At 32.1% G+C, this 27,679-nt stretch overlaps 1 protein-coding gene across 2 annotated transcripts in view; it reads right to left on the reverse strand.

Moving 5' to 3' along the window:
* The window catches only part of LOC129218028 (rho GTPase-activating protein 26-like), a 194,818-nt gene that overhangs the window by 25,813 nt on the left and 141,326 nt on the right, over positions 1 to 27,679 (reverse strand). For both annotated transcript variants that reach the window (XM_054852207.1, XM_054852206.1), the window contains 3 exons: positions 11,882 to 12,164; positions 8,430 to 8,582; positions 4,141 to 4,186 (listed from right to left, as the gene is read on the reverse strand). In XM_054852207.1, coding sequence (XP_054708182.1) covers positions 4,141 to 4,186; positions 8,430 to 8,582; positions 11,882 to 12,164 — 482 coding nt within the window. The remainder of the gene's footprint in view (positions 1 to 4,140; positions 4,187 to 8,429; positions 8,583 to 11,881; positions 12,165 to 27,679) is intronic.

Raw genomic sequence — 27,679 nt, forward strand, 5'->3', positions numbered from 1 at the left:
ACTCATAGGCAATAAGGAAGATTAAGATTCTCCATATTTCTTAGGAACTATCCCCTAAAATTGAAGATGAAATCTGAATCAGATACTCCTTTAAAGAAAATTACCAAAGAAAGTAGTACAGTGGCCACCACTTATATGCATCACATTTGTTCCAAACAGTTGATTCCATAAAGCGGCTGATTCGATAAAGCTGGATTTTGTTCTGTTTTTGACGATTTGAATCATTAAAGCGGCTGATTCAATTAACTGGTGTTCACTGTATTAGGTCCAAGCTTCAAGTTAAAAATGCCCATTCTTTGTTGAACTGGCATGACTAATCAGTGAATTGAGACACTTGAGGGGCTTTTTGACAACCTACCTACTTAAATGAGACTTTTCATTAGTTTTTTTTAATAATGTAGAAATGCATTGAATGTTGCAATTTATTTGAGATGAAAACTATCTAGTTTTAGTCCAAATATCAACTGACTCTTAGAGAAAAAATGTCGTCAAAAATTCCATGGAGCTTTAAGTTTGATGAATTCTTTTCCAGTCTTCTTACAGCAATGTCAGCTAAGTGAATGCAATAAAGTTTTCTTTCTTAAAAAATATTTTGAAAATTATCCTTGTATTATCTATATCAGTGATGCAGCATGAGGGGAGAAAGGGATTAACATCTCCACAGCTCTTGTTTCCAACACACTTTCAATCCTAATACGATATATTATTTACACTTAAGGACAGTAGTTGAGTTAAGAGAAGTGAATAAATGATTAACATCAGCGTGGTTTTGGTCAAGCAATGCAGTCATCATCATAAAGAGCATAAAGTTTAGCTTCCAATAGTGCATAAAAAAGTCACTTCAAATCAGGCTCAAAGGATTACGTTTCTGAATCTTAGTGGGTAAGGATCACGTTGATTTAGCTCCAAAATAAATAAAGCATCTAGCGGTTAGGAATGCTAAAATCAGTGCTTAGACAGCAAATTTGCTAGTTTGCCATTTCCTGCATAATGACATGAAGATACTTGACACCCCCCTCCCCCCCAAAATCCTTGGACCTAGAACAGCTGCAGAATAAAGATGGGTCATTCCAGGTTAACTCACACACCTAAAAAGTGAGTGCTCACAGATTATAACAATATTTTGCAGGTTCATACCGATTTACTAAGTGGTATAAAAAAACCAAATTTTGACCCTCTAGTTGTTCTCTTTTTTCAGATATATAAGGGGTCAAAATTTTAATGTTTTGCTACACCGGCTCATACTTTCCTGACCATAACTCTAGAACAAATAAAGTTAGAAACTTGAACTTTATACAGTTTGAAAGTGTACATTAAGAGCTTTAAAATAATATATTACACGATACAAAAATACAGTTTTTCATTTTGAATGTAATTTGAATTGACCTTTGACCTTGAGTATTTGTAAAAGTTATAACTTTAAAAATTTGAAAAAAAAATGTATTTTATATACACTATTATTTTCTTTATTTGTGCCAAGTTTCGTGTTGGGACAACCCTGGAATCATGCATAATTTAACAATTTTTCATTCTGAAGGTCATTTGAATTGACCTTTGACTTTGAGTATTTCCAAACGTTATAATTTTAAAAATCTGAAAAAAATGTATTTTATATACACTATTATTTTCTTTATTTGTGCCAAGTTTCATGTTGGGACAACACTGGGATCATGCATAATTTAAACTTTAATTTTACTCCGAGTGGCCAAAAATCAATTGCCAAAAATTGAAAGTCACATATGTGTGCCAAAATGTGTCGTAATTATGCTGATAATACAACATTAGAAAAATGAAAAATTAATTCAATGTGATTTACAATGAGTAAATTACATAAAATAATTATACAAGTTATCCATGCAGTCAAACTTGACTGAACAGTTATATACTTCTTCCTGACAATGCTTTGCTAAGTTGCTTTCTGCTTCTGCAATTTTATATCTCCTTCCAGTTTCTGCACCTAAGTAAAAACTGGTCTCAAGTCTTCATGCACACAATGTTATGGCAGATGAAAAGGATTACAACCAGGTGTGCCCTGATGGAAGGTCACATGAGGCCAATATGAGCTTCTAAAAATGTCCTTATTCATCAAATTTTGTCTGATGATTCAGCAAAATTATCATTCGGCAAAATTTAAAGTTCCATTCAGCAAATTAAGAATTTCTGACCTGATAAAAATTAAAAGTTTGGGTCCCTTTTGCTTACAACAGTCTAAAATTGCAGTGCAATCACATGTTTAGGTAAAGAAAGTTCTAAAAGAACTTTATTACTTGAATCAACTAAAAAGTTGATTCAACTCATAGGGATGAGAACCTTGTTGTTGTTGCCTTGTGCCAGCAAGGAGCAATTTGGAGTGTGCTGCTTCACTTTTCCAACTGTACCGTAATTTGGTGTGACTTCCGACATCCACAATACACACATGCCATAGGGACCCGTTAATAGGGTAGAGAACCATTCAAAACACAACAACACATTCACACAAATTAAGGACAAGGACAGGAGAGAGAAAGTACATTCATGCCCCAGCTGGGATTCAAACCCGGGACCACCCCATCGCAGACAGGGAAAATAGCATCTGTAAGTCAATCTGCAGACGATATTTAAAAAAGAGCAAATATAATTAAAAAAACTGTTATAAATTTCTAATTTATTGTCTGCCAATCGTTGCTACATCATTATTTTTTTATTCATCGTGAAATCTCCATTGGATGAAACATTAAATTACAGCCGATCAACCTAATTGTCCCAACATGAAACTTGGTACAAATAAAGAGCACAATAGTGCATATAATATATATATTTCAGATTTTTAAAATAACTTTAGGAAATATTCAAGGTCAAAGGTAATTTTGAATGACCTTCAAAATTTAAGATTGTATTTTTGTGTGTTGTAGTACATCATCTTAAAGCTCGTTTTAAGAGCTTTAGAACAGTATCAAATTTTTGCATGTAGTGCAATTTGAACAAAAGTTATATCTATTGAAAAGCTACTCCATCTACCAAAATTCGATTTTTTGTAATGACCCCCAATCAAAGAATATTTGCATTAAAAGTCTAAAACTTTGAGTTTTTACTTTTATTACCAAACACTATCTCTGTATAAAATTTTAGAAAAATCGGAAGGGGTCAGATCGAAAATCTTACTTTTTTAATCGATTTGATATAGAATGATCCAGATATCTTGTGATAACTAATTCACCTTTTCTTGCAAAGATTATTTTTTCATGTCACAACATACGAAAATCCAAACAAACAGACACATGTATTAAAGTCTGTATCTTTAGCATTCATATTGACAAGATGTCATTTTCTACTAAGTAGATGAAACTAAAATTTAATAATGCACTTTTTCCGTATCTTGCAATTTTTGAGATCAAAACAATTAAGTAAGCTGTCTCACCTACTGCCGTATAGTAACTTTAAGACACCAATTAGGGTTCAAGTTATAGCTGTTTGGTAATTAAAAAGAGTCAATAGACTTTAATATATACATACTGTATATACATACTTAGTACCATATTTCAGAAATTCTAGAAATGATAGAAGACTGAGGACTTGGAACCACAAAGCTATATAGGGTCGAAAATGCTTTCCTGGGATAGTATTGAACATACTAACATCAAAATATTAAAAAATGGCTCAAAGGTGAAAATCATTTTAATAATAAATTTACAAGAACAGAAGTAACAAGTGTTAGATAGTATAGGAAGTTTTGTCCCTCGACTTCAATGTCTACAGTATGGTATTCTGAATATTTTAGAACATTCACACAACACCATCTACCAAACTAGAAAAGTAGTATGAATTCTACATTGCTGAAAGTCATTGGGGTATTATACCCTAACCCTCTTAAGAGATCTGTAACACGGTATTGGGAAACATATTCACTGCAATGTGCACTTTAGCACATTGTCTGTAAAAAAATATAACAGTCGAAGTAAAGAGCTGACCATTCTTCTTTACTTCATTGAAAACCAACTCGTGTACATAAAAATTATAGAGAGCAAATTGGAAAATAAAAAGGATTTTATCTGAGGCAGACTTAAATCTTCAAAATTTGCACAAATTGTTTAATTTACAAATTTTAACCAATTTCACTTTTAACTACATTTCAGCAAAAGAAAAAAAAATGTTGAAACTTACGGGGAAGTTGTTTTATGTTCATCTGGCAGGAAATAATTTTGGCAATCTGAAAGTACAAAATGAGATAATTACAATAAAATTTATCAAGAAGTACATAATTTAGAAAAGTTTCTTCTTGATTATCAACTTATGGTTAAAAATGGTAAACATTTTCCTTAATATTGGTTGACAGATATTTTTTTTTCTCAATTAAAAAAAATATATGTTGTTTATTTTGATTTGAACATCCAGAGTAATACAAAAATCTGCTGAAAAACTAAATGGCTCAAAGAATAACACATAGGTGTTTCATAAAGTAATGTAACAAGAGATTTAAAGGGTGTGCAGGTTCTCTGTATGAATAAAAATCATGCTGAAGATAACAAAGATGATCAGAGCTCTCAACCTGCCGGTAGATAGAGCTTGATGTCTACCAACACAACGAAGTGTCAGAGGATGGCTGTGTTGACAAAAACATGGTCAATACAGGGTTGCCAACCTTGGAGAAACAGTTTAGGAGCATCTGTGATGATTTTGAGGAGCATTTTGAAATTTTGCGGAGCAGCATGGTATTTTGCATAAAATTCAGTGAAACAACTAAAACCACCTATCTAAAATTGTTTTTGTGCTTTGATAACCATTTTAAGCCCTAGCAGAGAAATAAAAAACAGCTTTAAACACTTCGTCATGCTTAAAAATGCTCGGCCGGGAAATGCAGAGCAAAATAACTTTTTTGCGGAGCTGCGGAGTTTTGTTATTTTTGAGGAGCAACTCCCAGGGTGGCGACAGGAACTGTGAAAAAAAGTTCCCTGACTTTTCCCTGATTTCCCTGATTAAGTTCACCAAATTTCCCTGATTTACGTTACCAATGATAATGGTTTTCTTTCTTTGCTCTACTTGAAATCCATTGTATGTTTGAATAAAATGTAGTATTTTAAACGTTTTAAGTTGCGTAAAGTGTTGTTGAACTAAAGATATATTTTAAAAAGATGCTACTTCTTTAATAAAATGGTTAAAAAAAACATATCAAGTCAATTTTTTTTTGGGGGGGGGGGAACCTACAAAACAGTATATTAAATTTTTCTACAATGGAAAGATTATAGAAAATTAAAAAAAAGGAAAAAAACTTTACTTCCAAACATCACTTAGCATAAGAATTTTAAGAAACTATTAAAATTACTCTTAAAAACATTTGTATTTATGATAGAACTAAGAAGTAATTGAAATTATTTTGATTTAAGTTTTCAAAGAGTATAATAATTGTTGCAAGAATAACAAGTAATAGTGAAAGAATAGAAGTAATGTAGTTATTCTTATATAACTAATTGACATATTTATGCAAAACAGATGAAACCATTTGACATCCATTCATAGGGAGTTTTTCTGTAATCAAGAACATAGGTTTTAATGAATGAATACAGCATATAAACAGTAAAAAAATAAAGATATTTACTTAAGTACACAAGTTAACTCTATTTCAAATGATTTCAGTATGTAACGAAAAAAAATCTTGGATTGCTTTTGTAACAAACAACTTTTAAATGCAAGAAAAAAAGAAAAAAAAAACAATTAGTTAATTTCAAAATATATAAAAGAAGAATACAACTTGGTTGTAAGATTAAAGAATCACTTCATTCTGAAGAAAAGAAAACCTTTATAATCTGCGGTGACATCAAATAGTATAACGGCAAAAAAACAAAGTTTTTTTTTATTGAAAGTTCAATTTTAGCAATTAAATTAAAAACGCGAAGAAGTAATAACTTTTAAGCTTTCATAGTATTAATTCAAAAACCAAAGATTTCTTCTTGAAATCGTGATTACAGTACGCTAATTACTTCGAGACAATGTAATAAAGGCAAAGGAGCTAAGGCATTAATGAATGCTTTCTCTTTGCCTGTATGGTTGTTTATTTTACGTAGCATTGAAAGCGTAAAAGGAAATTTCAAGCTAGGTAAAATAAACAACCTAACAGACATAAAAGCAATCTTAGGAAGTTCATCCTGTGGTTAATAAGTAAGATTCAATACTTTGACATTGAGGAAAACAGATGCAGAAATATGCAGCAGTGTATAATCGCACCTCATTAATTTTACTTTTTCTTTTTTTTTTGAACAGTTAATTGGCGGAAAATGCGTAGGGAATTAGAGTACTTAATTTTGTAAAGCAAAAAAAAATTTTTTTTCTTCATAAAATCAATTTTCCCTGATTTTTTGTTATTTTTTCAAAATTCCCTGATATTTCCCTGACTTTTCCCTGATTAATAAAGTTCCCTGACTTTTCCCTGATCTCCCTGATTTCCCTGATCTGTCGCCACCCTGACTCCACAAAATGCGGAGCAGTTGACATCTCTTTCAATGATACATGCTGCTCATTATTGTGCCACGCTGGGTCAATTTTGAGAGTCAATTCGCCATGATGGAACAGAACTGATCACAACAGGCATTTTGCTTTTGCATGTTGATGCCTGACTGCATACAGCCCAGCTGTGAGCAATTTCTTGCAGTGTTTTCAGTGGGAAGTACTGGATCACCCTCCTTATGGTCACAATCTCACACCAAGAGATTTCCATCTCTTCGAACCTTTAAAGAAATACTTGAGAGGTTAGCATTTCAGAACCAATGCAGTGGTTCAGCAAGCATTCTTGACATGATTTCTTCCATGCTGGTTTGGATAGTTTGGTATATCACTAGAATATATGCCTTGATAAGTTTGATGACTATGTAGAAAAGTAATCTGCGCCTCTTCCTCCTTACATTGCATACATTTTTGTAATTCCATAATAAATTTTTATGCTCCACGGGCTGGTTATTTTACTTTTTTAAACCCTTTCTTACATGCAAAGATAAAACAAACTGAAACACATGTTTAGCATTAAAATCTAAAATGGGTCAAAACCACACCAAAAAGGCATTTTAGATAACAAAATAATTAGTCGGTCGCTCATAAGAATGAATTCTGCATGTGTAGCAGTTAAGAGTATGCTTCAGTGTTCTCCAAATAAGTTCGTAAGACTGTTAGTGCGATGCTGGGTTTTACAAGCGTGGATCATAACCATTACATTTTATGTCCAGATGAACAGAATCAAAATTTTTCATGAGCAATAGCAGCACCACCACTGGCCTCCTCATAGCCGACATAAAAAAACCCGTTGTTCTAAACTTTCTAACTACCTTCTTCACAGTTGTAGTTACCATAGGACTTTTCACCCATTCCTTCAAAAATAGTATCACAAATCAGCAGTAAGATTCTCCATTCTTTCACAAACAGTGCTTTTAAATACTCAAAGAAGTTATAGAGAACTTCTTTGAGCAGTTATAGTAAACATACATAATTTTTAAAGAATAGAGTAGATGTGGATAGTCTACTTCATAAAGTATGTGTCTGCATAGCTTCAGGAGTGAAAAACAAAAAATGACTCAAAATGATTACAACCAAATATTAACTGCTATATATTTTGCTCCAAAATGAATTCTGGCCAAAAAACCAAACTTCCTCTATACATATAATACACCGCCAGCTAAGTCAACTCAGCTGACAGTATATTTAATGTATTTCTGCCTTAGCCCTGGCTTAGGGTGGTAACTTACCACAAAAAACTTCCCCTATGTTTCCAGGTATACAACCTCTGACAATCAAGTTCAGTGAATGAAATCAGGGCATCCAATGTGGAAACATTTGCAAAATAAAACTCAGCACCTGCGTAGCAGCAGGTCTTCGCTATCTGCCCCACTGTTGTTCAGTTGAGGGTCAATTGTGTTCCGTGTAAGACTTGCTCTACAAAGTGCTAGTTTAATGAGTAAAAGTCTTAACTGAGAACAGGAAAATGAATGCCCGAAAGTAGGATTTAAAGTTATGCTTTAAGCTTGGTCAGACACTGAAAGAAACATCCATCATACTCACCAGATCTCAATCCTCCAGACTTTTTCCTATTCCCACGATTCAAACTTGCCTTGCAGGGAAAGATATTTGATGATATTCCTGACATCCAATGAAATGGGACCTAGCTTTTGAACTCCATCCCAAAAGAAGACTTCTTGCAAAGTTTTCAGGACATGTATAACATATCTCAATAAAGCAGCTTTTGTCAATATTCTACCTATATTAATGTTACAGGACTATTCAGCGAACTTTCTTGTCAGAGGTAGTATAAACACTCCATTTATACTGAATTATTGTTTATTTATGTTTACTGAGACTTGGGTATTTTAAATTTAAAGTACATTTTATTGCATTTGCTTTAGATACCAGTTTGAGATAACATTGTAGTTATTTTGTGAAAATAAAGTGGGTGGAAAAGCCCAGACACTTACTCTTATCAGGGCCAGCAGGTGATCTATGGGACCCTGGTTCTGTAGCCCATGTGGTAGGATAAGCATAATCTTTGTGCTCAGGCAATGGTGGTCTAGGAGGTGGACCCAAACGTGATGAGAGGGATTCTGTACTGTTGCAAGAGGGCAATCCATCTACAAAAATTCATAGACATGTAACAAAAATGAAACAAGCAAAATGGCTGGATTAATGTAAAAAACTAAAACATAGCTAAAGAACAAAATCAAGTTAAGGAATAATTAATGTAGATAAGAGTTTTGCTGTAGATTCTGCTCATTCCAAAGGTGAAAGTGGCATAATGCAGGTTTTCAGCATCTTTCAAACAGAAAAAAAGATTTCACCCCCTTATTCTGGTTTATTTCCACTTTTATAAGTAAGAGAAATTGGTAAGTGCCCAAACTAAAATATTTTTTTTTTTTTCTCTTTGCTATCCCTCTTTTGGTTTTGTTTTATTAAAAAAGAAAAATCAATAGGAATCTTGAAGTGCCAGGGGAAAACTAGAAAAAAAAGGTAACAGCTGAAGAAAGTAGGAAAAAGTATGAAATTTTAGCCAAATAATCCACTGAGAAATTATTTTTCTTTCAAATTAAAATTATTTTTGCTCAGAAAAAGGAACAATGATAAATAATTTTATTACACCAAACCCATAGTTTCAAATTCTAGCTGTTGTGCCAAATTTTATTATAAATTCCAAAATAATCATGATAGGGGGCGTGAACACATTCATAATTATTTTAGAAAAGTAAAATACAAATGGATTAGAATACTAATACAAAATGAACTTGAAATTTGAAAGAAATAAAAGGGGGCAGATTTTGAAAAAAAAAAAAAAAAACAGGCTTTTAGAAAAAAAGGGATCAGTTGGGAGCCTAGTGAATGGTTGTTGTAGAATGTGCACAACTGTAACTTTAAATTCATCCCAAGTTCCACCACTTGGAAAATTTAAGAAAGGATCCTGACATTAAAGTGCTTTGATCTCATGTCACAGAAATTGTAACATGTGTGTGTCAAATAATGAATAAAACCAGGCTTTATTTTAATCTTTTAATCAAAATGAAAGTGTTATTCCTATTTCAAACTCAATATAATTTAATTTGTGTAAATCTATTATAAATATCATAATTATATTTTTTATGCAATACATTTTGAATAGAATTCAACTTATTTGGTAAAGCTACATAATTTCATCCCAATGCCGCAGTATTTCATATATATTTATTACAATTTTACATATTATGCTGTATATCGTCTGCAATGCACTATCCATGCTCTTTAAGAGCATCAAAACGTCTTGAATCTAGTTTTCATTGCCGCATGAATATCTTTTGATCTATTGGTTAGAATACAACCAAATTTGGTATTTAAACTACTTAATGAGAAGCATCCACAATATCATTATCCATGATTGAACTAATCAGGGATGAGAGTGGTCAGAGAGCAAAATGGAGGAAAAGCAAAAAAAATTCATAAAAGGGATGGTATCCAAAAAAATTTCATGAAAGGGACTGCATCAAAATAGAACCTGGAAGCCATGATATTCAAAAATTCAACAAAAAATGGCTAATTTACCAGTTTTAAAGGTAATACGTATTTAATTAAGTATGAGTAATAATTTTGTACAATTTGCTGCATTATACCACTTTTTGCAAGGGTGTTTATTCCTAAATAAATCTAAATTTTAAAAAAGAGGCAACAATTTCTAACCCCCGAGTCCTTGAACAAAGGGTTGGGGGAGCCAGAGTTCAATCTTGGTTGCATCACACAATAGTGTCAACTTTTCATAATTTTTAGAGAAAAATACATTTTTTTCATTGAAAACATTTGAGTTTATAGTGTTAAACAAGTGAGAACATAAATTTTAAAATTAGGTCTCTTTGTAAAGTAAAAATTTACAACAGAGAGAAAAATCTAAAATATGTGGTAGAACATACTTTTCATAGTAAGGATTAAAATAAATAAATATATATGTATATAAATGATTGGTTATCTTTTTCCTTGCATTGGAACCAAAAATTTGTTTCTGAAAACTTCCTGATACAATTTTGGAATAAAAAGAACAACTTGCAGCTGCCTCATTTAATCATGAAATCTCAAAACTTTTAACAGGTTGTAAAGCCTAAACCATTTGAGATTCACCGAAAACTTTTTTTACACTTTCTTAAATACACAAAAGAAAATAACCATGCTAAGTCACAAAAAAAAAAAAAAAAAAATCGAGACTGTGGGTGCTAAGCCACATTTTTTGATTGAGTTTTGCATTTTTTCTAAAATAAATTAAAGAAATAAAAATATTATGAAAATGATTAATAAAATATGCAGATATAAGGTAGCACATAGTAAAAAACCACCCAAGATTAAAAATAATTGAAATACTTGCAGGATGCAAAAAGATTGAAATCTCAAACGAGGCATGCAACTTTCGGGGCCAGCACGTATTTGACGTCGTTGGTATGATTCAAAAACGTATGTTTTTGGCAGATATCACGGAGACTGAAGATTCAAGGGGAAAAAATAAGAAATCGGGGACCAAAAATTAAAAAAAAATCGTATTTTTTTTTCTGATTTTTGAGAAAAATAAGGCCTGAAAGAGGCAAAAAAAAGGAAGAAAAGGAGGAAAAGTTTTAAAAGCCAACAGAAAAAGCCAGAATTCTGGCAAAAGCCGGAAAAATCTCATCTCTGACTAATGTAATATGAAATCCTTGCTGCAAATATGTCAGCAAAGTTTATGAGTGCTTTTCTCAAAGAATATATTTTTGAGCAAAGAGGATAAACATGACACGAGTCTCTGAGAAGGTCTGGAAGTTTTTCTTCTGAAAGTGAGAAAATTTTCAGCAGCAACATTGGGTGCCATATTGCGTATCTATTTTATTGCTCAAAATAGCACACAAGTAAAACAGGGAACTGCAAAATTTATTATTTCACTAACACATTTTTTATCAATAAATATCAACTTGGATAACTTATTTCATCGTTTTCTCAAACTTGGTCTTTTACTTAATGCTTTTCTAACACTATGCAGGTAAAATCCAGCATTTAAAATGCCTTGCACTGACAAGAAACTCATACCTCCCCTTTTTATAGTTTGAGAATGATTGCTCCATTTAAACATTACACAAAAGGATTGGTTATTTTGGAGATTACTCAGGATCAAGTTTATTCTCTCTTAAATTCCATAAAAGGAAAAAAAAATAAGAACATTTTTAGTAGCATAATTAGTTAAATACATTTCATAAATTTCAAAGTTACTGCTTTATAAAAATAAAAGTATTAATTGAAAAACTGGCTACATGTGACTCACAAACAGCTTCTGTACAAAAAAAGCTCAGTCATAAGCATATTGATCATTGCGAATGAAACCTAATAGAATCATTCTAATTTGTTTTAAATTAGTTACATAAAATGATAAAAGTGAAAAAGAAAGAAAACTGCTCACTATTCCACATGGGGTTAAACATTGCAATACCAGATCTAACTTTTTGTTCAGAAGATGAAGTAACAGGTTGTGAATAGTTTGATGTACAAGAGTTAAGGGAATAACTAGATGCATTTTGATTATTTCGAACACCATAGTTTTCAATCATAGATGATCTAGAAGGAGACTTGGCATGCTTAAGTGGTGGAGATTGATGATCATCTTTATGCAGGGGTTGAGGAGGAGGAACATAAGGTGGAGGTTGACGTCTCAAAGCATCAACTTCTGGTGTAGACATGAATATCTAAATAAAATAACAAAAATACAAAACATTACACAGGAAAAAATGTTACAGAAAAATACATCTATTTGGTATAAATGAAGTGAAGAATAAAGAAAGTACACTATAGGGGTGTCTTGACTTATGGGAGGGATGCAAGACCCCTCGCACAAGTCTACATTTCGTGTTGTGAAAAATGGCATGAACCGTATTTTCTTGCGTATAATTCACAGATTATCTGTTAAAAAAGTGCAAAGTTAATGCACCACGGATTATCTGTGATTTTTTTTCTCAACACCAACGCATTGAACTTCAATATTTACAGTAGGATTTACCGATAGAGACGGTACGTTGCCTAAATCATGAGGTCCCTAAGTGTTCCTCTTACAGGATTCAGGCCATGTAAAATAAAAAACAATACAGTGACGGAGGGAAGCCTTCATTTGCATAAGATTAGACCGTTTGCTCCTTTGTCTTTATTCTTTTTTTTCAAGTAATCAGTGTACTATAATCACGATTTCAAAAAGAAATCATTATTTTTTGATTATATTTCAGATTAATTTGGATTATACCTTCAAAGTAATAATTTTTTCACATTTTTAGTTTCATTGCTCAAATAATATGTTAAATCCAAACTTTATTTTTTTATATTGTACTATCCGCAGATTGTACGAAGTTTTTTTTTTCCTGCAGGCTGATTTTAGGATCTGTGGATTGTAGGCCGCCCACGGTTAATACGCAGGAAAATACAGTATACAACGTTTTCATAAACAAACAATAATTTTAAACACTTATAAACATCTCTCAGTGATTTAAATCAATTCTTCACTAAATATTACCATTAAATAATGAATAAATATACTGTATTAAAAACAGCAGTGTTACTCAACATAATACTCTACAAAACTGTAAATTTGAAAAAAAAAAAAAAAGATGATCAGAAGAAAAGAAAGTGTTGAAGTACAGTATTATACATGCATATGCGTCATGCAGTAATACTAACAGTGCTACTAATGCAACAGAACAATACTGTACTGTACACTAATAATGAATAATCATAACTGTGAAAGATTAAGAGGATGATGATTGGTGTTGTAACAAGTTTAACCTATGCTGTCAAATTCTTATTTGGAGTTTTTACATTTTCATGGTGATAAAGCTTGTATGTGCAGGCTATACCCATAATAGCTTGGTTACCAGCAGGGTCTCCTAGACTGGCTGCAAGGCACCAGACAAAATGTAACACTCAGGTCTTATGTTTAGTCTAAGGTAAACAAAAGCACGCATGGTACCTATCCATCTATGGTGAGAGATACTTCGCTGATGGGAGAATATCTCATGCTTTCCCCCACAAGAACCAGGCAAAAACTTGTTTTAAGCAGTCTTGCACTCCCACAGAGAACTTATATTGGTGTCAACCATATAATCCCCCCCCCCCTCTCCATTCTCAAATCACTCATAGATATATCTCCAATAAAATCAAACACTGTAAGGAAAAAAATGAGCAAATCTGGTTCTTCTACTGAAAGAACCCAACCAGCCTGTGAAGCAGCTGCTTTGGGACTAGAATGTGCCTCACATCTTATTATTATTATCTCTTGGTGAGCTGGATATTGAATTCAGCTCTGATGAAACTTTGTGGGCCACCTCACTTCTGTTGGAAGAGGTAAAGAAGGGTCAGTCACATAACTAAAGAGATTAAACAATTTGGCTATCCTAAGAATACAAACTGGGCGGCATTTATTGAAGAATCTTTCTGGGAAGCTTTAACTTGATAGTGGCTTAGGAGTTGTATGTTGATTAGTTACAATGTGCCATTCATCTGCCTTAATCCTTTTAGATGGAATTATGAAATACTTAACCAACAATGTTTTTATTTGGTACACAGTGTACTATGGTAAATAGTATCTTATAGGCAAAATTTGGAAAAAAAAATGGAGACTCTGTTGGAGGTGTCATAGCTCCCTATTCACCTTGCAAATCTGCTGAAACTGCCTAGCATAGCCTTTCTTGGAAAATAAAGTAGTGCTGGCTATTTTCGATGTTAATATTTACTGTAATGTCGACATTACATGTTTCGTATGTTTGGCCTCATTACCTATGGTAACCTGCCTTACGAAGGAACAGTGGAAAATGTGCGTGTTTTGTTTCACGGTGTGGGTGGCGAATTGGCGAGGAACTTGCCTGGGTTCCGGGGGAAAGGTTTTGAAAAGAGTAGAGGCACAGAAAGGGGAGATAGTGGGTGTGAATGAAAATAACTGTTAAGATATGACCTCTATGCCTCATGAGAAAAAGGAGGTAAGGCAATCTTGATCAATTATATTTGTATTTAAAAATGTCCTTTTCATTATTGCTTGTATACCTAAATGACTTTTAGTGGGCTGAGTACCTTAAAATTAGTATATCCAGATTTATTGCCTGAAAATAAAAGCTTAATACAGTAAAACCTCGCTACAACGCTATCTGATACAACGATAAATCCTTCTACAACGAGAATATTTCGTGGTCCCGGTGAACTCGCATAGGAATTAATGTTATACTCCTCTCAATATTGCGATATTCTCTACAGCAATAAACCCCTGTAAAGCGACATTTTTTTAAGTTTTCAACCCCTCTTTATTACGATAATTTGGTTTTCAAGTACAGTAAAATCCTGAAAGTAACCCCTCCTATTTTCAAAAAAAAAAACTTAAAACTTTATTTTTTCTTTAAAAATGGTTAGCTCTAAGTTTCGGGCTACATTTTAAACAATGCGTTTCCAAAATGGTGTCCCGCTGGAGATAGTTTATTTTCACAAGTCAAAACAAAAATCCACCTTCCAAAATAAATAAAAAAGCAGTTCAATCGTATAAATTTCTTTTGCAACACATATGAACAAAAGAAAAGGCGCCCTTGTATCAAAAGGCGTCTAGACCAAAGGAATAAAGAGCTGAAACCGTCCTTCCTCCCCCCCCTGAGATTGTTCTTTTATTTTGTTTAAACCACAGTGTTTTTTTTTCTTTTTTTTGAAAAGAAAACATGCACATGGAGAGGGAAACTAAACATCTAAAAATGCTTGCCAAATAAAAAAAACAGAAAATGTTCAATTTTTTTTTTTTTTTTTTGAGTGAGTGGCAAATGAAGATGATCCGAAAAGGTGTAACATTCCCATCTGATTGCGTCATCACTGTCACATGATCGACGAAAACGAAAGATTTGATTTTATTCACTAGTGTATTTTTCCCTAAGATGGCAGGGAGAAAGCAAATTTCATGTATCATATGATGTACCAAAATTCACCAAATAACAACATCATCACAGTTACTACCATCTGAAGGGTCTTTGCTAGGAAAGGCAATGATAAAACCATTACTTAGCAGGGATGCCGTCCACGTAGGGATGTGTACACATTATACGTCCCAAAGGGCAGGCTATCACTCCTCCGGACATTTTCTTTTTCAAAGTTCTTGAAAGTAAAACCAGAATAGAATGAAAATCATTTTCTCTCGAAGGATTACTATCAGGTATTAAAGGACTATTATCCAATCCTTTGTATTTATATTTCTTTGCCACATCAATTTGAAATGCTTACTAGGTGGAGGGGTGGGGGCAGGCATTGCCCCTAAGAATATTTAAAAAAAATACTCCAATGGGACCACAGAAGAAGCACAACTACTTTATTTCTTTTACTTTGGAACTTCCTTTATTTCCATGGGTTGGGCAGGCATTGCCCCTAAGAATATTTAAAAAAAATACTCCTATGGGACCACAGAAGAAGCACAACTACTTTATTTCTTTTAATTTGGAACTTCCTTTATTTCCATGGACTAGACAAGTGTCAATAGCTGATCACCATCACCTGCATGATCCCAGATTCAACAAATCGTTTGTAAACACATTTGCATGGATGGAAAGGTTCTCCATGATTGTTCATTTTTCATTAAGCAATCATTTGCTCTTTTCATACTTAATGTGTAAATTGCTTTGCACATATAAGCTAACAATAAAAGAAATAGTTCCAAACCTAAAACTATTGCACCATATCACTTATATTATTATTTTTAATAGTTATTTTTTAATAGTTTTTTTTTTTTTTTTTTTTTTGCAATATACGTTTAGACATTTGTTGCATTTATATTTTAAAAATATATAATCAAGACAGTTCCAAAAACACATAAAATTGCATTGGGCAAAAGGATCTTTGAATTTAGTATTTTATACCTTTTTATAGCGTAGTTCCTTTCAAGCTTTTTTACTTATCTTGTGGAGATTTTTTTGTATATCAAAATAGATTATAATCTTATCAGGTCCAGATCTATGAAACTGCACTGCGTTAAAACACTGCCATTCAACTTTGCCTTTTTCAAGCATGGCTTTTATCGTTGGTAGATATGGTATGTTTTTATCTTGATTAAATAAGAACAATTTGAGATCCATTAATTTTTGCATCACCTTTTAATTTCAAATTCAGTTGAATTTAACTTTTTCTCCTGTATCAGGATTCTTAGTTTATTACCGTATTACCCCGAATTATCTGGCATATCAGAAAAAGCGAGGTTGACCAACATGCCGGGAAATTTGAATTTTTCCAGATAATTCGCATGCCAGATAATTCAAGGTTTATTTTGCAACAAAACAAAAGTAATTTTTCCCAATTCAGTTCCAATCAGAAAGCAAACCACTGTAAGGAAAAAAAAATAAAATAAATTCTGAAAGTAACTTTCTTTTAAAAAAATGTTTACTGTACATATGTGCTTGTTATTTAAGGTAGGTCATTACTAATCGATTTAATTATATGCCAATAAAGTAATCAATTCAGAAGCAATCGTTGTTACTGCGATTTGTTCATAATATTTTTAAATAAATTATTTTAGGTTCTTTTTAGAGAGGAAAGCTTAATTTTTACTTATTGAATAGCTATGGTAAATTTTTAAGCACTGGTTTAGGGACAGTAACTTACTGCTTAAATGTTTGCTTAATTAGTTTTAATTTAATTTTTATAAAATCATTCATTATTAAACAATATTTTTCTTGTTAAAATTACAAATGACATGGTTAGTAAATATTTTTACAAAACTAAAAGTGTTTATTAATACTAATAAGATATATATAGAACTTATATTCATTTTTAAACTAATTTTTTTTCCTAACCTCGTTTTTTTGGCATGCCAAAAAGGACCAGGAAAGTGTTATTTAAAATCTGGTGACCCCCGAATTTTGCGGCATACTGGATAATGCGGGGTAATATGGTATTATTATTCTGAAAAATCAGGGTATTCAATGCAAGATCTGTAAAATTTAATAATTAGAGCAAACACCACAAAAATGAGCTTTTGTGGTATTTATTGGCATAAAATATTATTTTATTCATTCTCTGCCCATACTCAATAATTTAAAGAAAATATTTTAAGTTGCTTATTGTTACCTACTTTTGACCCAGTTTAGTAATGTATAATTCAACTAGTCAAAGTAGACACTTCAACTCACATTTACCCCATGCCAGAATTAATGGCAACTGTTTTTTTTTATTGCATGTTTAGATGTATCGATACAAAAATGTTGAGTTGTCACATGGTGAGTTTAATTTAATTCCACTTGTTTAAGACCGCAAGTAGCATGGAGGAAATGCTAAAATTTGTGGCCGTGGAATAAACAAATGAGTTGTAATTGAAGTTAATATCTGAACGTCATCGATGCACGCAATCCCATTGGCTGTTGCTATATATAGAGGTGAGTGGCAACACTTGCTCTCTCTCTTCTGTTCAATCCCCGGTTGTTTTGGTTGTGGTGTGAGGCCTAGCTCAACTCATGGGGGGGGGGGGGCTATTTCTTTCCCGCTATGATAGTGAGGAAATGAACGGAAAAAGTATGCTGTGAAAAGAAAGACAGGGGACGGTACAGACATCTACTATTATGTAAAGAGAAATATAAAAAAAAAAGGTTCAGGTCACCCAATGATGTAGAGAAATACTCCAGGGAAAATAACATTACTTACAATCCTGGACTATTTGATTTCAAGAGTAAAGAAATACATTGTAACCCTTTGTTTGATATTTTTAATTCCCCTAATGAACAAATGGACCCCGAGCCAGAGGCAAATTTGTCAGAAGTGCTCATTCCCCAAAACTATAACCAATGTTTAAGAGTCCCAGAAGTAAAACACTGTCAAGAGGCCATGTCTGAAGAAATTAGAGTGATACAAGAAAGGGGGTTGTGGCAGTTAGTTCCCCAGCCAGCTGATAAACCAGTACTTGGTAATAAGTGGGTATATGACTTGAAAAGGAATGCTCAGGGGAAAATTGCCAGGTTTAAAAGTAGGTTGTTTGCGATGGGAAATAGACAGGTGGCAGGTGAATCGTATTCACAGGTATTTTCCCCAGTTATCAATTTTTCCCTCATTTGAATGTTTTTTGTAATTTTAGTAATAGTTCCGGGATGGAGTCGTTTCTAATTAGGTGTTAAAAATGCTTATCTTTATGCTGATTTGGATGAGGAAATATACATGGGACAACCACAGAGTTTCGTAGTCCAGAAAAAAGCAGACTGGGTATGTCGTCTAAAGAAATCGTTCTGTGGTCTCCATCAATCAGGGAGAAATTGGTACCTGGAAATTGATAGTGTTCTCCAAGGTCTAAATTTTGTGAAATTTAAATGTAATAACTGTGTTTATACAAGAAACAGTAATGTATTTTTATTGATTTATGTCAACGACATATTAATTTTTTGAAAAAATGAAATTATAATTCAGGAAGCAATTCAGGACTTATCCAAACATTATGATGTTAAAGAATAAGGCAGAACTAAAAAATTATTGGTGGTTGAATTTAAAGAAACAAATGGGGGAATACACCAAAATTCTTATATTAACACAGTTTGTGAAATCTTTAAAAGGTATCAATACCCATACTCAACCCCCCCCCCCAATAGCGAAAGGTACAATTTTATCTTTGAGTGATTGTCCAAAAATGGACCAAGAAATACAAGAAATGGAAAAAATACCTTATCCCAATTTACTGGGATGTTTGTCTATATAGCAAGGAAAACTAGGCCGGATAATGCTTATACAGTTATTCTCTTATCACAATTTCAAGCAAATCCGGGTAAGAAACATTGGCAGTGTTTATTAAGACTTTTGGGTTATTTAAAATATACGAATTACTATAAATTAAGTTTGTCTGCGATAAATGAAATTCAAATAAATGGTTTTTCCGACCCAGACTATGCTGCTAATAGAGATGACAGGATTTCGATGGGGGGAATTATTATTTATATTGACAGGGTACCTATTATCTGGTGAAAATTTAAACAAAAGTGTGTTTCATTGTCCACCATGGAAGCAGAATATATCTCTTTAACAGAGGCAGCAAAAGAAGTAGTGTGGTTAAAATGAATTTTAGAAGAAACATCACATTTTGAAATAGCTGGATACAAATTTAATGGTTATGTGATGAATTGTGACAATATAGCTGCAATAGAATTTTCAAATTCCCCTATAGAAAATTCCAGAACAAAGCATATTGATGTTAAGTATCATTTTTTGAGAAATTTAGTAGAAGAGAATACATTTGAATTAAAATATGTAAAAAGCTCAAAAATCCTGCGCAGGGTGGCGACAGGAACTGGAAAAAAAAGTTCGCTGACTTTTCCCTGATTAAGTTCACTAAATTTCCCTGATTTGCGTTACCAATGATAATGGATTCCTTTCTTTGCCTTACCTGAAAAGCATTGCATATTATTAAAATGCAGTGTTTAGAACGGTTTAAGCTGTTAATTAAAAATATTTTTTGAAGAGATGCTCTGGCAAGAATAGTATATTAAATTATCGACAGAGAAATATTGTAGGAAATCTAAAACAAATACTTTACTTCCAGGAACCAGTTATCATAAGAATTCTAAGAAATTATTAAAACCACTCTTAAAGACATATCTATTCATGATAAAACTAAAAAATTTAATGAAAATAATCTTGAACAGAATTCTCAAGCAGTATAATTGTTGCTGCAAGGATAACAAGTGACAGTTAAAGTATAGAAGTAATGTAGTTTTACTTACGTAAATAATACTGCCGTGGGCGTAAACGGCAGTATCTGCAGAAATAAGTTTTCGAGATATTTGAAGAAATGTGGTGGACTCAGTACTAACAATAGGAAAATGTTCGAATTAGACGTTTTTTTCGCGCCTCTTTTTCAGTGGAAACCAAATACGCGAGTATGTATGATAAAGATAATGTACAATAGATGATAAAAATGCAAAAAAAAATTAAGATGTGCAGTTACTGCCCTTTACTTGAACACGGCAGAATAGACGTATTTATGTAAAACAAATTGAAATCTTTCAACAACCAGTCATATTGAGCTATTTTTTAATCAAGAACTTTGGTTTTAATGAATGAATACAGCATTTTAACTATTAAAAAATAATAAAAATATTTACTTATATACACAACTCAATTTCAAATGATTTCATTAGTTGTCGAAAAAAAAAATCTTAAATTACTTTAGTAACAAACAATATTGAAATTTAAAAACAATTATTAATTTCGAAATGTATATGTATATGGTTTTAAAGTCTGAAAAAAAAAAAACCTTCGTGTAACCTAAAGTGCCAGCGAATAATACCATGGCAAAAAAAAACAAATATGAATCTCAGTCAAAATTCAATTTTAGCAATTAAATTAAAAGCGCCAAGTGATAACTTTTAAGAAATTTTCAGCATTAATATAAAAAACAAAGATTTTTTTCTTGAAATCGTGATAACAATATGCTAATTACTTCAAGATAATGAGTAAAGGCAAGGGAGCAAATTCATTAATGACAGCTTCTTCTTTGCATGTAGGGTTGTTTATTTTACGTAGCTTGGAATACTTGGAAGGAAAATTCAAGGAAAGTAAAATAAACAACTTTACAGACACAGAAGCAATCTTAGGAAGCTCATCGTAAGATTGAATACTTTGACCTTGAGGAAAAAAGATGCACAAATATGTGGCAATGCCTTAATCGCACCTCATTAATTTTACTTTTTTAAAACAAATAATTTGCGGAAAATTCATAGGTAATCGAAATACTTCATTTCGCAAGGGAAAAATTTTTTTTTTTTCTTCATTTGATCAATTTCACTGAATTTGTTATTTTTTCAAAATTCTCTGATATTTCCCCGATTTTTCACCTGAGTGATAAAGTTCCCTGACTTTTCCCTGATCTCCCTGATCTGTCGCCACCCTGCTGCGGATATGTTCACCAAGCCTCTGACTCGGGGTACATTGAGAAAGATGTGCAATCTCATTTTTGTTAATTATGCAAATGTAAAAGGTTAATATTCAAATGTGTTAATTTTTTCTCAATATGTTTATTAAAAGTGTTTAAAAAGTTTTTCCAAAATGTTTTTCAAGTATGTCTGATTTTCAAGTTGTTTTGAAGTGTGTGTACCAGGTGTGATATTGTGCTGTGTGACCAAGAAGGGGGGAATTTACTGGCATAAAATATTATTTTATTTATTCTCGGCACACAGCTGATAATTTAAAGAAAATATTTTAAAGTTGCATATTGTTGCCTACCTTTGGCCCAGTCTGGTAATGTATAATTCAACTAGTCAAAGAAGACACTTCAACCAAAGTTTTCCCCACGCCATAATTAATGGCGATTTTTTTTTTTATTGATTGTAGATTGCATGTTTCGATGTATCCATACGAAAATGTAGAGTTGTCATGTGGTGACTAATTCAATTCCACTTGTTTAAGATCGCATGAACCATGGAGGAAATACTAAAATTCGCGGCTGTGAAATAAACAAATGAGTTGTAGTTGAAGTTAATGTCTCATTGTCATTGATGCACGCAATCCCATTGGCTATTGGTATATATAGAGGTGAGTGGCAACACTCGCTCTCTCTTCTATCCCTGGTTCTTTTGGTTGTGGTGTGAGACCTAGCTTGGCTCATGTGTTGGGGCTTTTTCTTCCCCGCTATGATAGTGGGAATTTGTGGCGTGACATTTGTGTGATGTGCTGGTCACTGTTTTCAAGTTTTGAATTGAAAGTCCTGGTAATGAAATGAGACCTGGTGAAGATGTGCTTATTTTGTGTCCGGCAAATTGATATTGCTGGGCAAAGGAATTCCAGATGTTCCATTGGATAGCTCACAGAATCATCTCATGTGGATTACGGGTCATTCCATATCAAATCAACCAATAAAAAATAAATTTTAAAGGTCAATGTTTTGGACTGTTATGATTTTTCGTCTGTTTGTTATACTTACCTCCAGGATGAAAAAACTGAAGTTTCAAATTTTTTCAACAATTCTTTGCAAAGTTATACATTTTTTAAATTTTGGAGGAATCCAAAATTTTTTATTGATTAAAATCTTAAAAGGGCTATTATTAGAGTACTATTTGACTTAGAAGTCTACAATTGGTGCTGTTTTGTTTAGTCTTTTATAAGGTTTTCAAAAATATATAACAATGCCCAATTGCTAAAAAAATATTTTTTTAATTTTTTTATTAAAAAAGTTTTTTTTAATTTGTAAAAATTCAAAATCGAAATTTTTAATTTTCTTGAAAAAAATATATGTTACTTAGCCTTTTGTTAGCAACATTTATTCAAAATTTCAAGATGGCATTCTTTTGGTATCATGCAGAAAAAAATTTTTTCCTCTTTTAACAGTGCTTTAATGGGTCATTCCATGTCAAATCAACCAATAAAAAATAAATTTTTAAGGTCAATGTTTTAGAATGTAATGATTTTTTATCTTTCTATGATACACACCTCCATGATGACAAATCTGAAGTTTCAAATTATTTCAACAATTCTTTCCAAAGTTATAAATTTTTTTAACTCTGGAAGCATCTTAAATTTTACATTGTTTAGTAATCTTTAAAATGCTATTATCAAAGAACTAATTGACTTAAAAGGTTAAAACTTGTGCTGTTTTGTTCAGTATTATAGGAGGTTTTAAAAAATATATAACAAAACCTAGCTACAAAAAAAAAATCATTTATTTAAAAAAAAATTATTTTGTGAAAATTAAAAATCAAAATTTTTATTTTTCTTGGGGGGGAAAAAAAACAGGGTACTTAGTCTTCTTTAAGCAACATAAATTTAAAATTTCATGATGGAATTTTTGTGGTATCATGGAGAAAAAAAAATTCTCTTTCAAACAGTTGTTTTAATTTTATTTGTAAAAAATATTTGTTCTAATAAAAAGTAGTTAAAGTTTAAACTGGGACTATTGCGTAGAAAAACAAGTACTTGGCAGTATTACAAGCATATTAACAAGTTCAAACAATTTTTTTGGTGAAAAAATATTTATTAGTGAATAAAAAATCTAAATTTTATTTAAATTTGAAAACTTCAATTTAAAAGTTACTGAAGCTTTTTTAGCCATATTTTAAAAGCAAATTTAAGTTTTATTTATATATATAATTTAATTGCTACAATATAAAATTCACTATTTTTTTAAGCCCATTAGGAAGCAGTTTGAGATGTGTTGGTAACTCACTTTGCTACTATAGAACTCGATTTATAGGTCCTATAATATAGATATACTTTCTTCTTATGTAAGATTTCAATTACTTTTGCCATCTCCTCTTTAGAGACTTGGTATGTTCTGCTTGTAGCAGTGACAGGATGTAATTTGCACAGAACAAAATTTTTAGGAATGGTCAAAATGTCTGCTTTTCTTGGATAAATGAATGATGATGATGGTCCGCTAGAATGAAGGAAAGAAACCTGGATTTCTTCTTCTACCTGATCTTTTGAAATAACATATCCTATCCACCATTTGCTGTCATAGGCACAAGCAATATAGCCCACAATTTCTTCAAACTGTACATCCCCATTATGAGGGCTCATGAACTCGGGATCCTCTGTACTAGAGCCTGGTTTTGGATCTTTGCTGAACTCATTCATAACATCATCAGTTTCAGGAACTGAAGAATGTTTTTGCTTACTTAATTGTATGCGACAAGCAGTACAAATTTTCATTCCTTCTTCAATGCGATATGTTAGTGTTGTCATCCACAAGCTTGCAGTTCTTAGATCTTTTTTCACCCAATGTCCTTCCTTTTTAAATGGATTGCAGCAAAATATGCTCCATTGTTTATCCATTTTCAACTGAAAGTTGGCTCTTAACAAAAATATGCATAAATTTAACCTTAAAATAAGAATAAAACTTGGGAAAAAAATTTCTCAAAAAAAGCAAGCAGTAAAATTTAGAATGTGCACTGTCTAAGAACATACAAAGTACTGAAGATTTCAATGCCTCTGTAGTGGGAGAAAGCAGACGGGTTTCATATTACACCAGGAGAAAGCCTAAGGGTTCGTTACAGCAGGCAGCTGATGAGTGGAAGTGACTACTTGGGGGATGGGTAGCAGGGATGTAGATGCTGAAGCATGACTCATGATGGTCAAGCCCTTCTACTGTATCAACCCATGAACATAGGATTGAAAAAATGTTGATTGAAGACCTTTGCTTTACTGAGTTATTTCAACACTTTCGATTACGGACCATTTGCCATATATAAGTAGACTAATATATTTTCCGTTAATAAATTTTAATTCTTGGCTATTAAAAAAAACCTGCATGCATATATATATATATATATTTCTCTATAAATAAACATCTATGTATATTTAAAGGAATCAAGCCAAGGGTGCCAATAACACCTCCTCAAATACTGTACAGCCCCCCCCCCCCACAGGTATGAAACCTCTTTATAGAGAAAAATGCCCCTTAAACATCCCATAAAAATCTTAATGGCACAGTCTTTGCCATCGCTCCACCCTCCACCCCCTTAGGATGATTCAGCTGATCAAGCAGTATGAATTGTTACATGAATAAAGATGTTGAAAGAGGAAATTTTTTTTTCTTATGATACTACAATAATGCCATCATGAAATTTTGCATAAATGTTGCTAAAGTAAGACTTAATAACATTTTTTTTTTCAAAAAACAGGGATGAGAGTGGTCAGAGAGCAAAAAGGAGGAAATCCAAAAAAATTTCGTAAAAGGGATGATATCCAAAACCGCATCAAAATAGAACATAGAAGCCATAATATTCAAAAATTCAATAAAAATGGTTAATTTACCAGTTTTAAAGGTAATAGGTATTTAAGTAATAATTTTGTACAGTTTGCTGCATTGCACCATTTCTTGCAAGAGTGTTTATTAATAAATAAATCTAAATTTTGAAAAAAAGGCAACAATTTTTAACCCCTGATTGAACAAAGTGTTGGGAGAGTCAGAGGTCAATCTTGGCTGCATCACACAATATTGTCAACTTTTCATATTTTTTTAGAAAAAAATACTTTTTTTCATTAAAAACATTTGAGTTTATAGTGCTAAACGAGTGAAAACATAAATTTTCAAATTAGGACTGTTTGTAAAGTAAAAATTTACAACAGAGAGAAAAATCTAAAATTTCTTTATGTGGTAGAACATACTTTTCATAGTAAGAATTGAAAATAAATAAATATACACGTATTTAAATGATTGGTTATCTTTTTCCTTGCATTGGAACCCAAAATTTGTCTTTAAAAACTTCCTAATACGATTTCGGAATCAAAAGAACAACTTGCAGCCGCCTCATTTAATCATGAAATCTCGAAACTTTTAACAGGCTGTAAAGCCTAAACCGTTTGAGATTCACCATAAATATTTTTTGCACTTTCTTAAATACACAAAAAAAGTAACCATGCCAAGTTTCAATAAAATTCGAGACTGTGGCTCTATGACACATTTTTTGATTGACTTTTGCATTTTTTCCAAAATAAATTAAAGAAATAAAAATATTATTGAAATAATGAATAAAATAAGCAGATATAAGGTATCATATAGTGAAAACCCACCCACCATTAAAATAATTGAAATACTTGCAGGATGCAAAAAGATTGAAATCTCAAACGAGGCATGCATATTTCGGCGCAGCACGTGTTTGACATCGTTGACATGATTCCAAAGCATACGTTTTTGCCAGATATCGCGGAGGAGAAAAATTCGAGGGAGGAAAATAGAAAAAATAAGAAATCGGGGACCGAAAATTTGAAAAAATCGTATTTTTTTCCGATTTTTGAGAAAAATAAGGCCTGAAACAGACAAAAAAAGGAGGAAAAGGAGGAGAGGTTCTAAAAGTCAACAGAAAAAGCCGGAATTCCGGCAAAAGCCGGAAAAATCTCATCCCTGAAAAAAATTAAAAATTTCGATTTTGAGTTTTTTTAAATTAAAAATTTTTTTTTTCAAAAAAATGTTAAAAAAAAGAAAAAGGTAGAACTAGGTCATGTCATATATTTTATAAAACCTTATTAAATACAGAACAAAACACTACCAGTTTTAACTCTTTGAGTCAAATAGTTTTTTAATTACGGCCGTTTAAAGAAAACGTGTCAGGAAAAATTTTCAACTTCATCAAAACTTTGTATATTTTCTCTGTTGTCGTAATACTCCATTGGAACAAAAAATGAGCAAAATCTAAAGACATGACGTTTTGACCATTGGTTGATTTGACATGGAATTACCCTTACCTATCCCAACAAGTGTTGTGTTCCTGGAGTTTAATTTGGCCAACTTCATGTGCGCCTTGGATTACGGACTCGGGACTACCTCGTGATATCATCTGCATACTGGTGACTTTTTTTATTGTTTGAACTATGGAACTTCTTTGCAGTGATATTTTTGGGGGTCGTTTTGAAGCGGATGTTTGTTACTTTTTCTAGTCATATTTAAATAAATGAATTTTTCTGATATAAGTTTTTTACTTGTCTTTAACTTGACATTTCACGGCCATTTAATGTTGGTTTAGTTTAATGTTCTCTGATAGAATATACAAATACAAATACAAAAGTGACGACCAATAACAGGCTCTGGGCCCAGCTAGACTGGTCCTAGTCAATTTGTAGTTTAAGTAATATCCAGTCAATTTGTAGTTTAAGTTTAAGTAATATCCAATCTAAGTAATATTGGATATTACTTAAACTTAAATTCTTCTGCCAACAGTATTTGCCCTTTGCTTTTGTGGCATATCTATTAGTTTGAAGGAGGGTGAGAGGAAAAGCTTTTTTGACTTTTTCTTTCCAAGAACAGTATTTTAACTACACTATAATCAAGGAAGTTCTAGATCTGTAAAATGGTTCCTTCAGCATTGTGTCAAAACATTGCTGTCCTACTGATCTGGTAGATCAAAATTTTTTTTATTGGTTGGTACTCTTAATATAGATAAGTGGAAATGTAAAATAAGAAAAAAAAAAGAGAGGGGAAAACATTTAATGACAATCCATAATTTAAAAAATTGACCCACCTTTTTGAAAAACATTAGTCCTTGGGACCCGGTTTCATCCATTGTCAGCAACATCTTTGTTAACAAAATTGAAATTTTTTTCAGGCATTTTAATGCTTCATTTTTGGCAAAGATTTACATGCTCATACCAATGCTGGATGGCTACGAGATGGTGCTCTTTCACTTATCTTTTGTTGTTTAAATGTTGATTCACTTACATGCAAGATGAACTTATAATGAGGTTTGACTATTTCTTTTTCTGAATTTTTTTAGAAAGGATAATTACCCTTCCCCTCCAA

Source organism: Uloborus diversus, chromosome 3, assembly GCF_026930045.1.
Source record: "Uloborus diversus isolate 005 chromosome 3, Udiv.v.3.1, whole genome shotgun sequence".
Lineage (NCBI taxonomy): Eukaryota > Metazoa > Arthropoda > Arachnida > Araneae > Uloboridae > Uloborus > Uloborus diversus.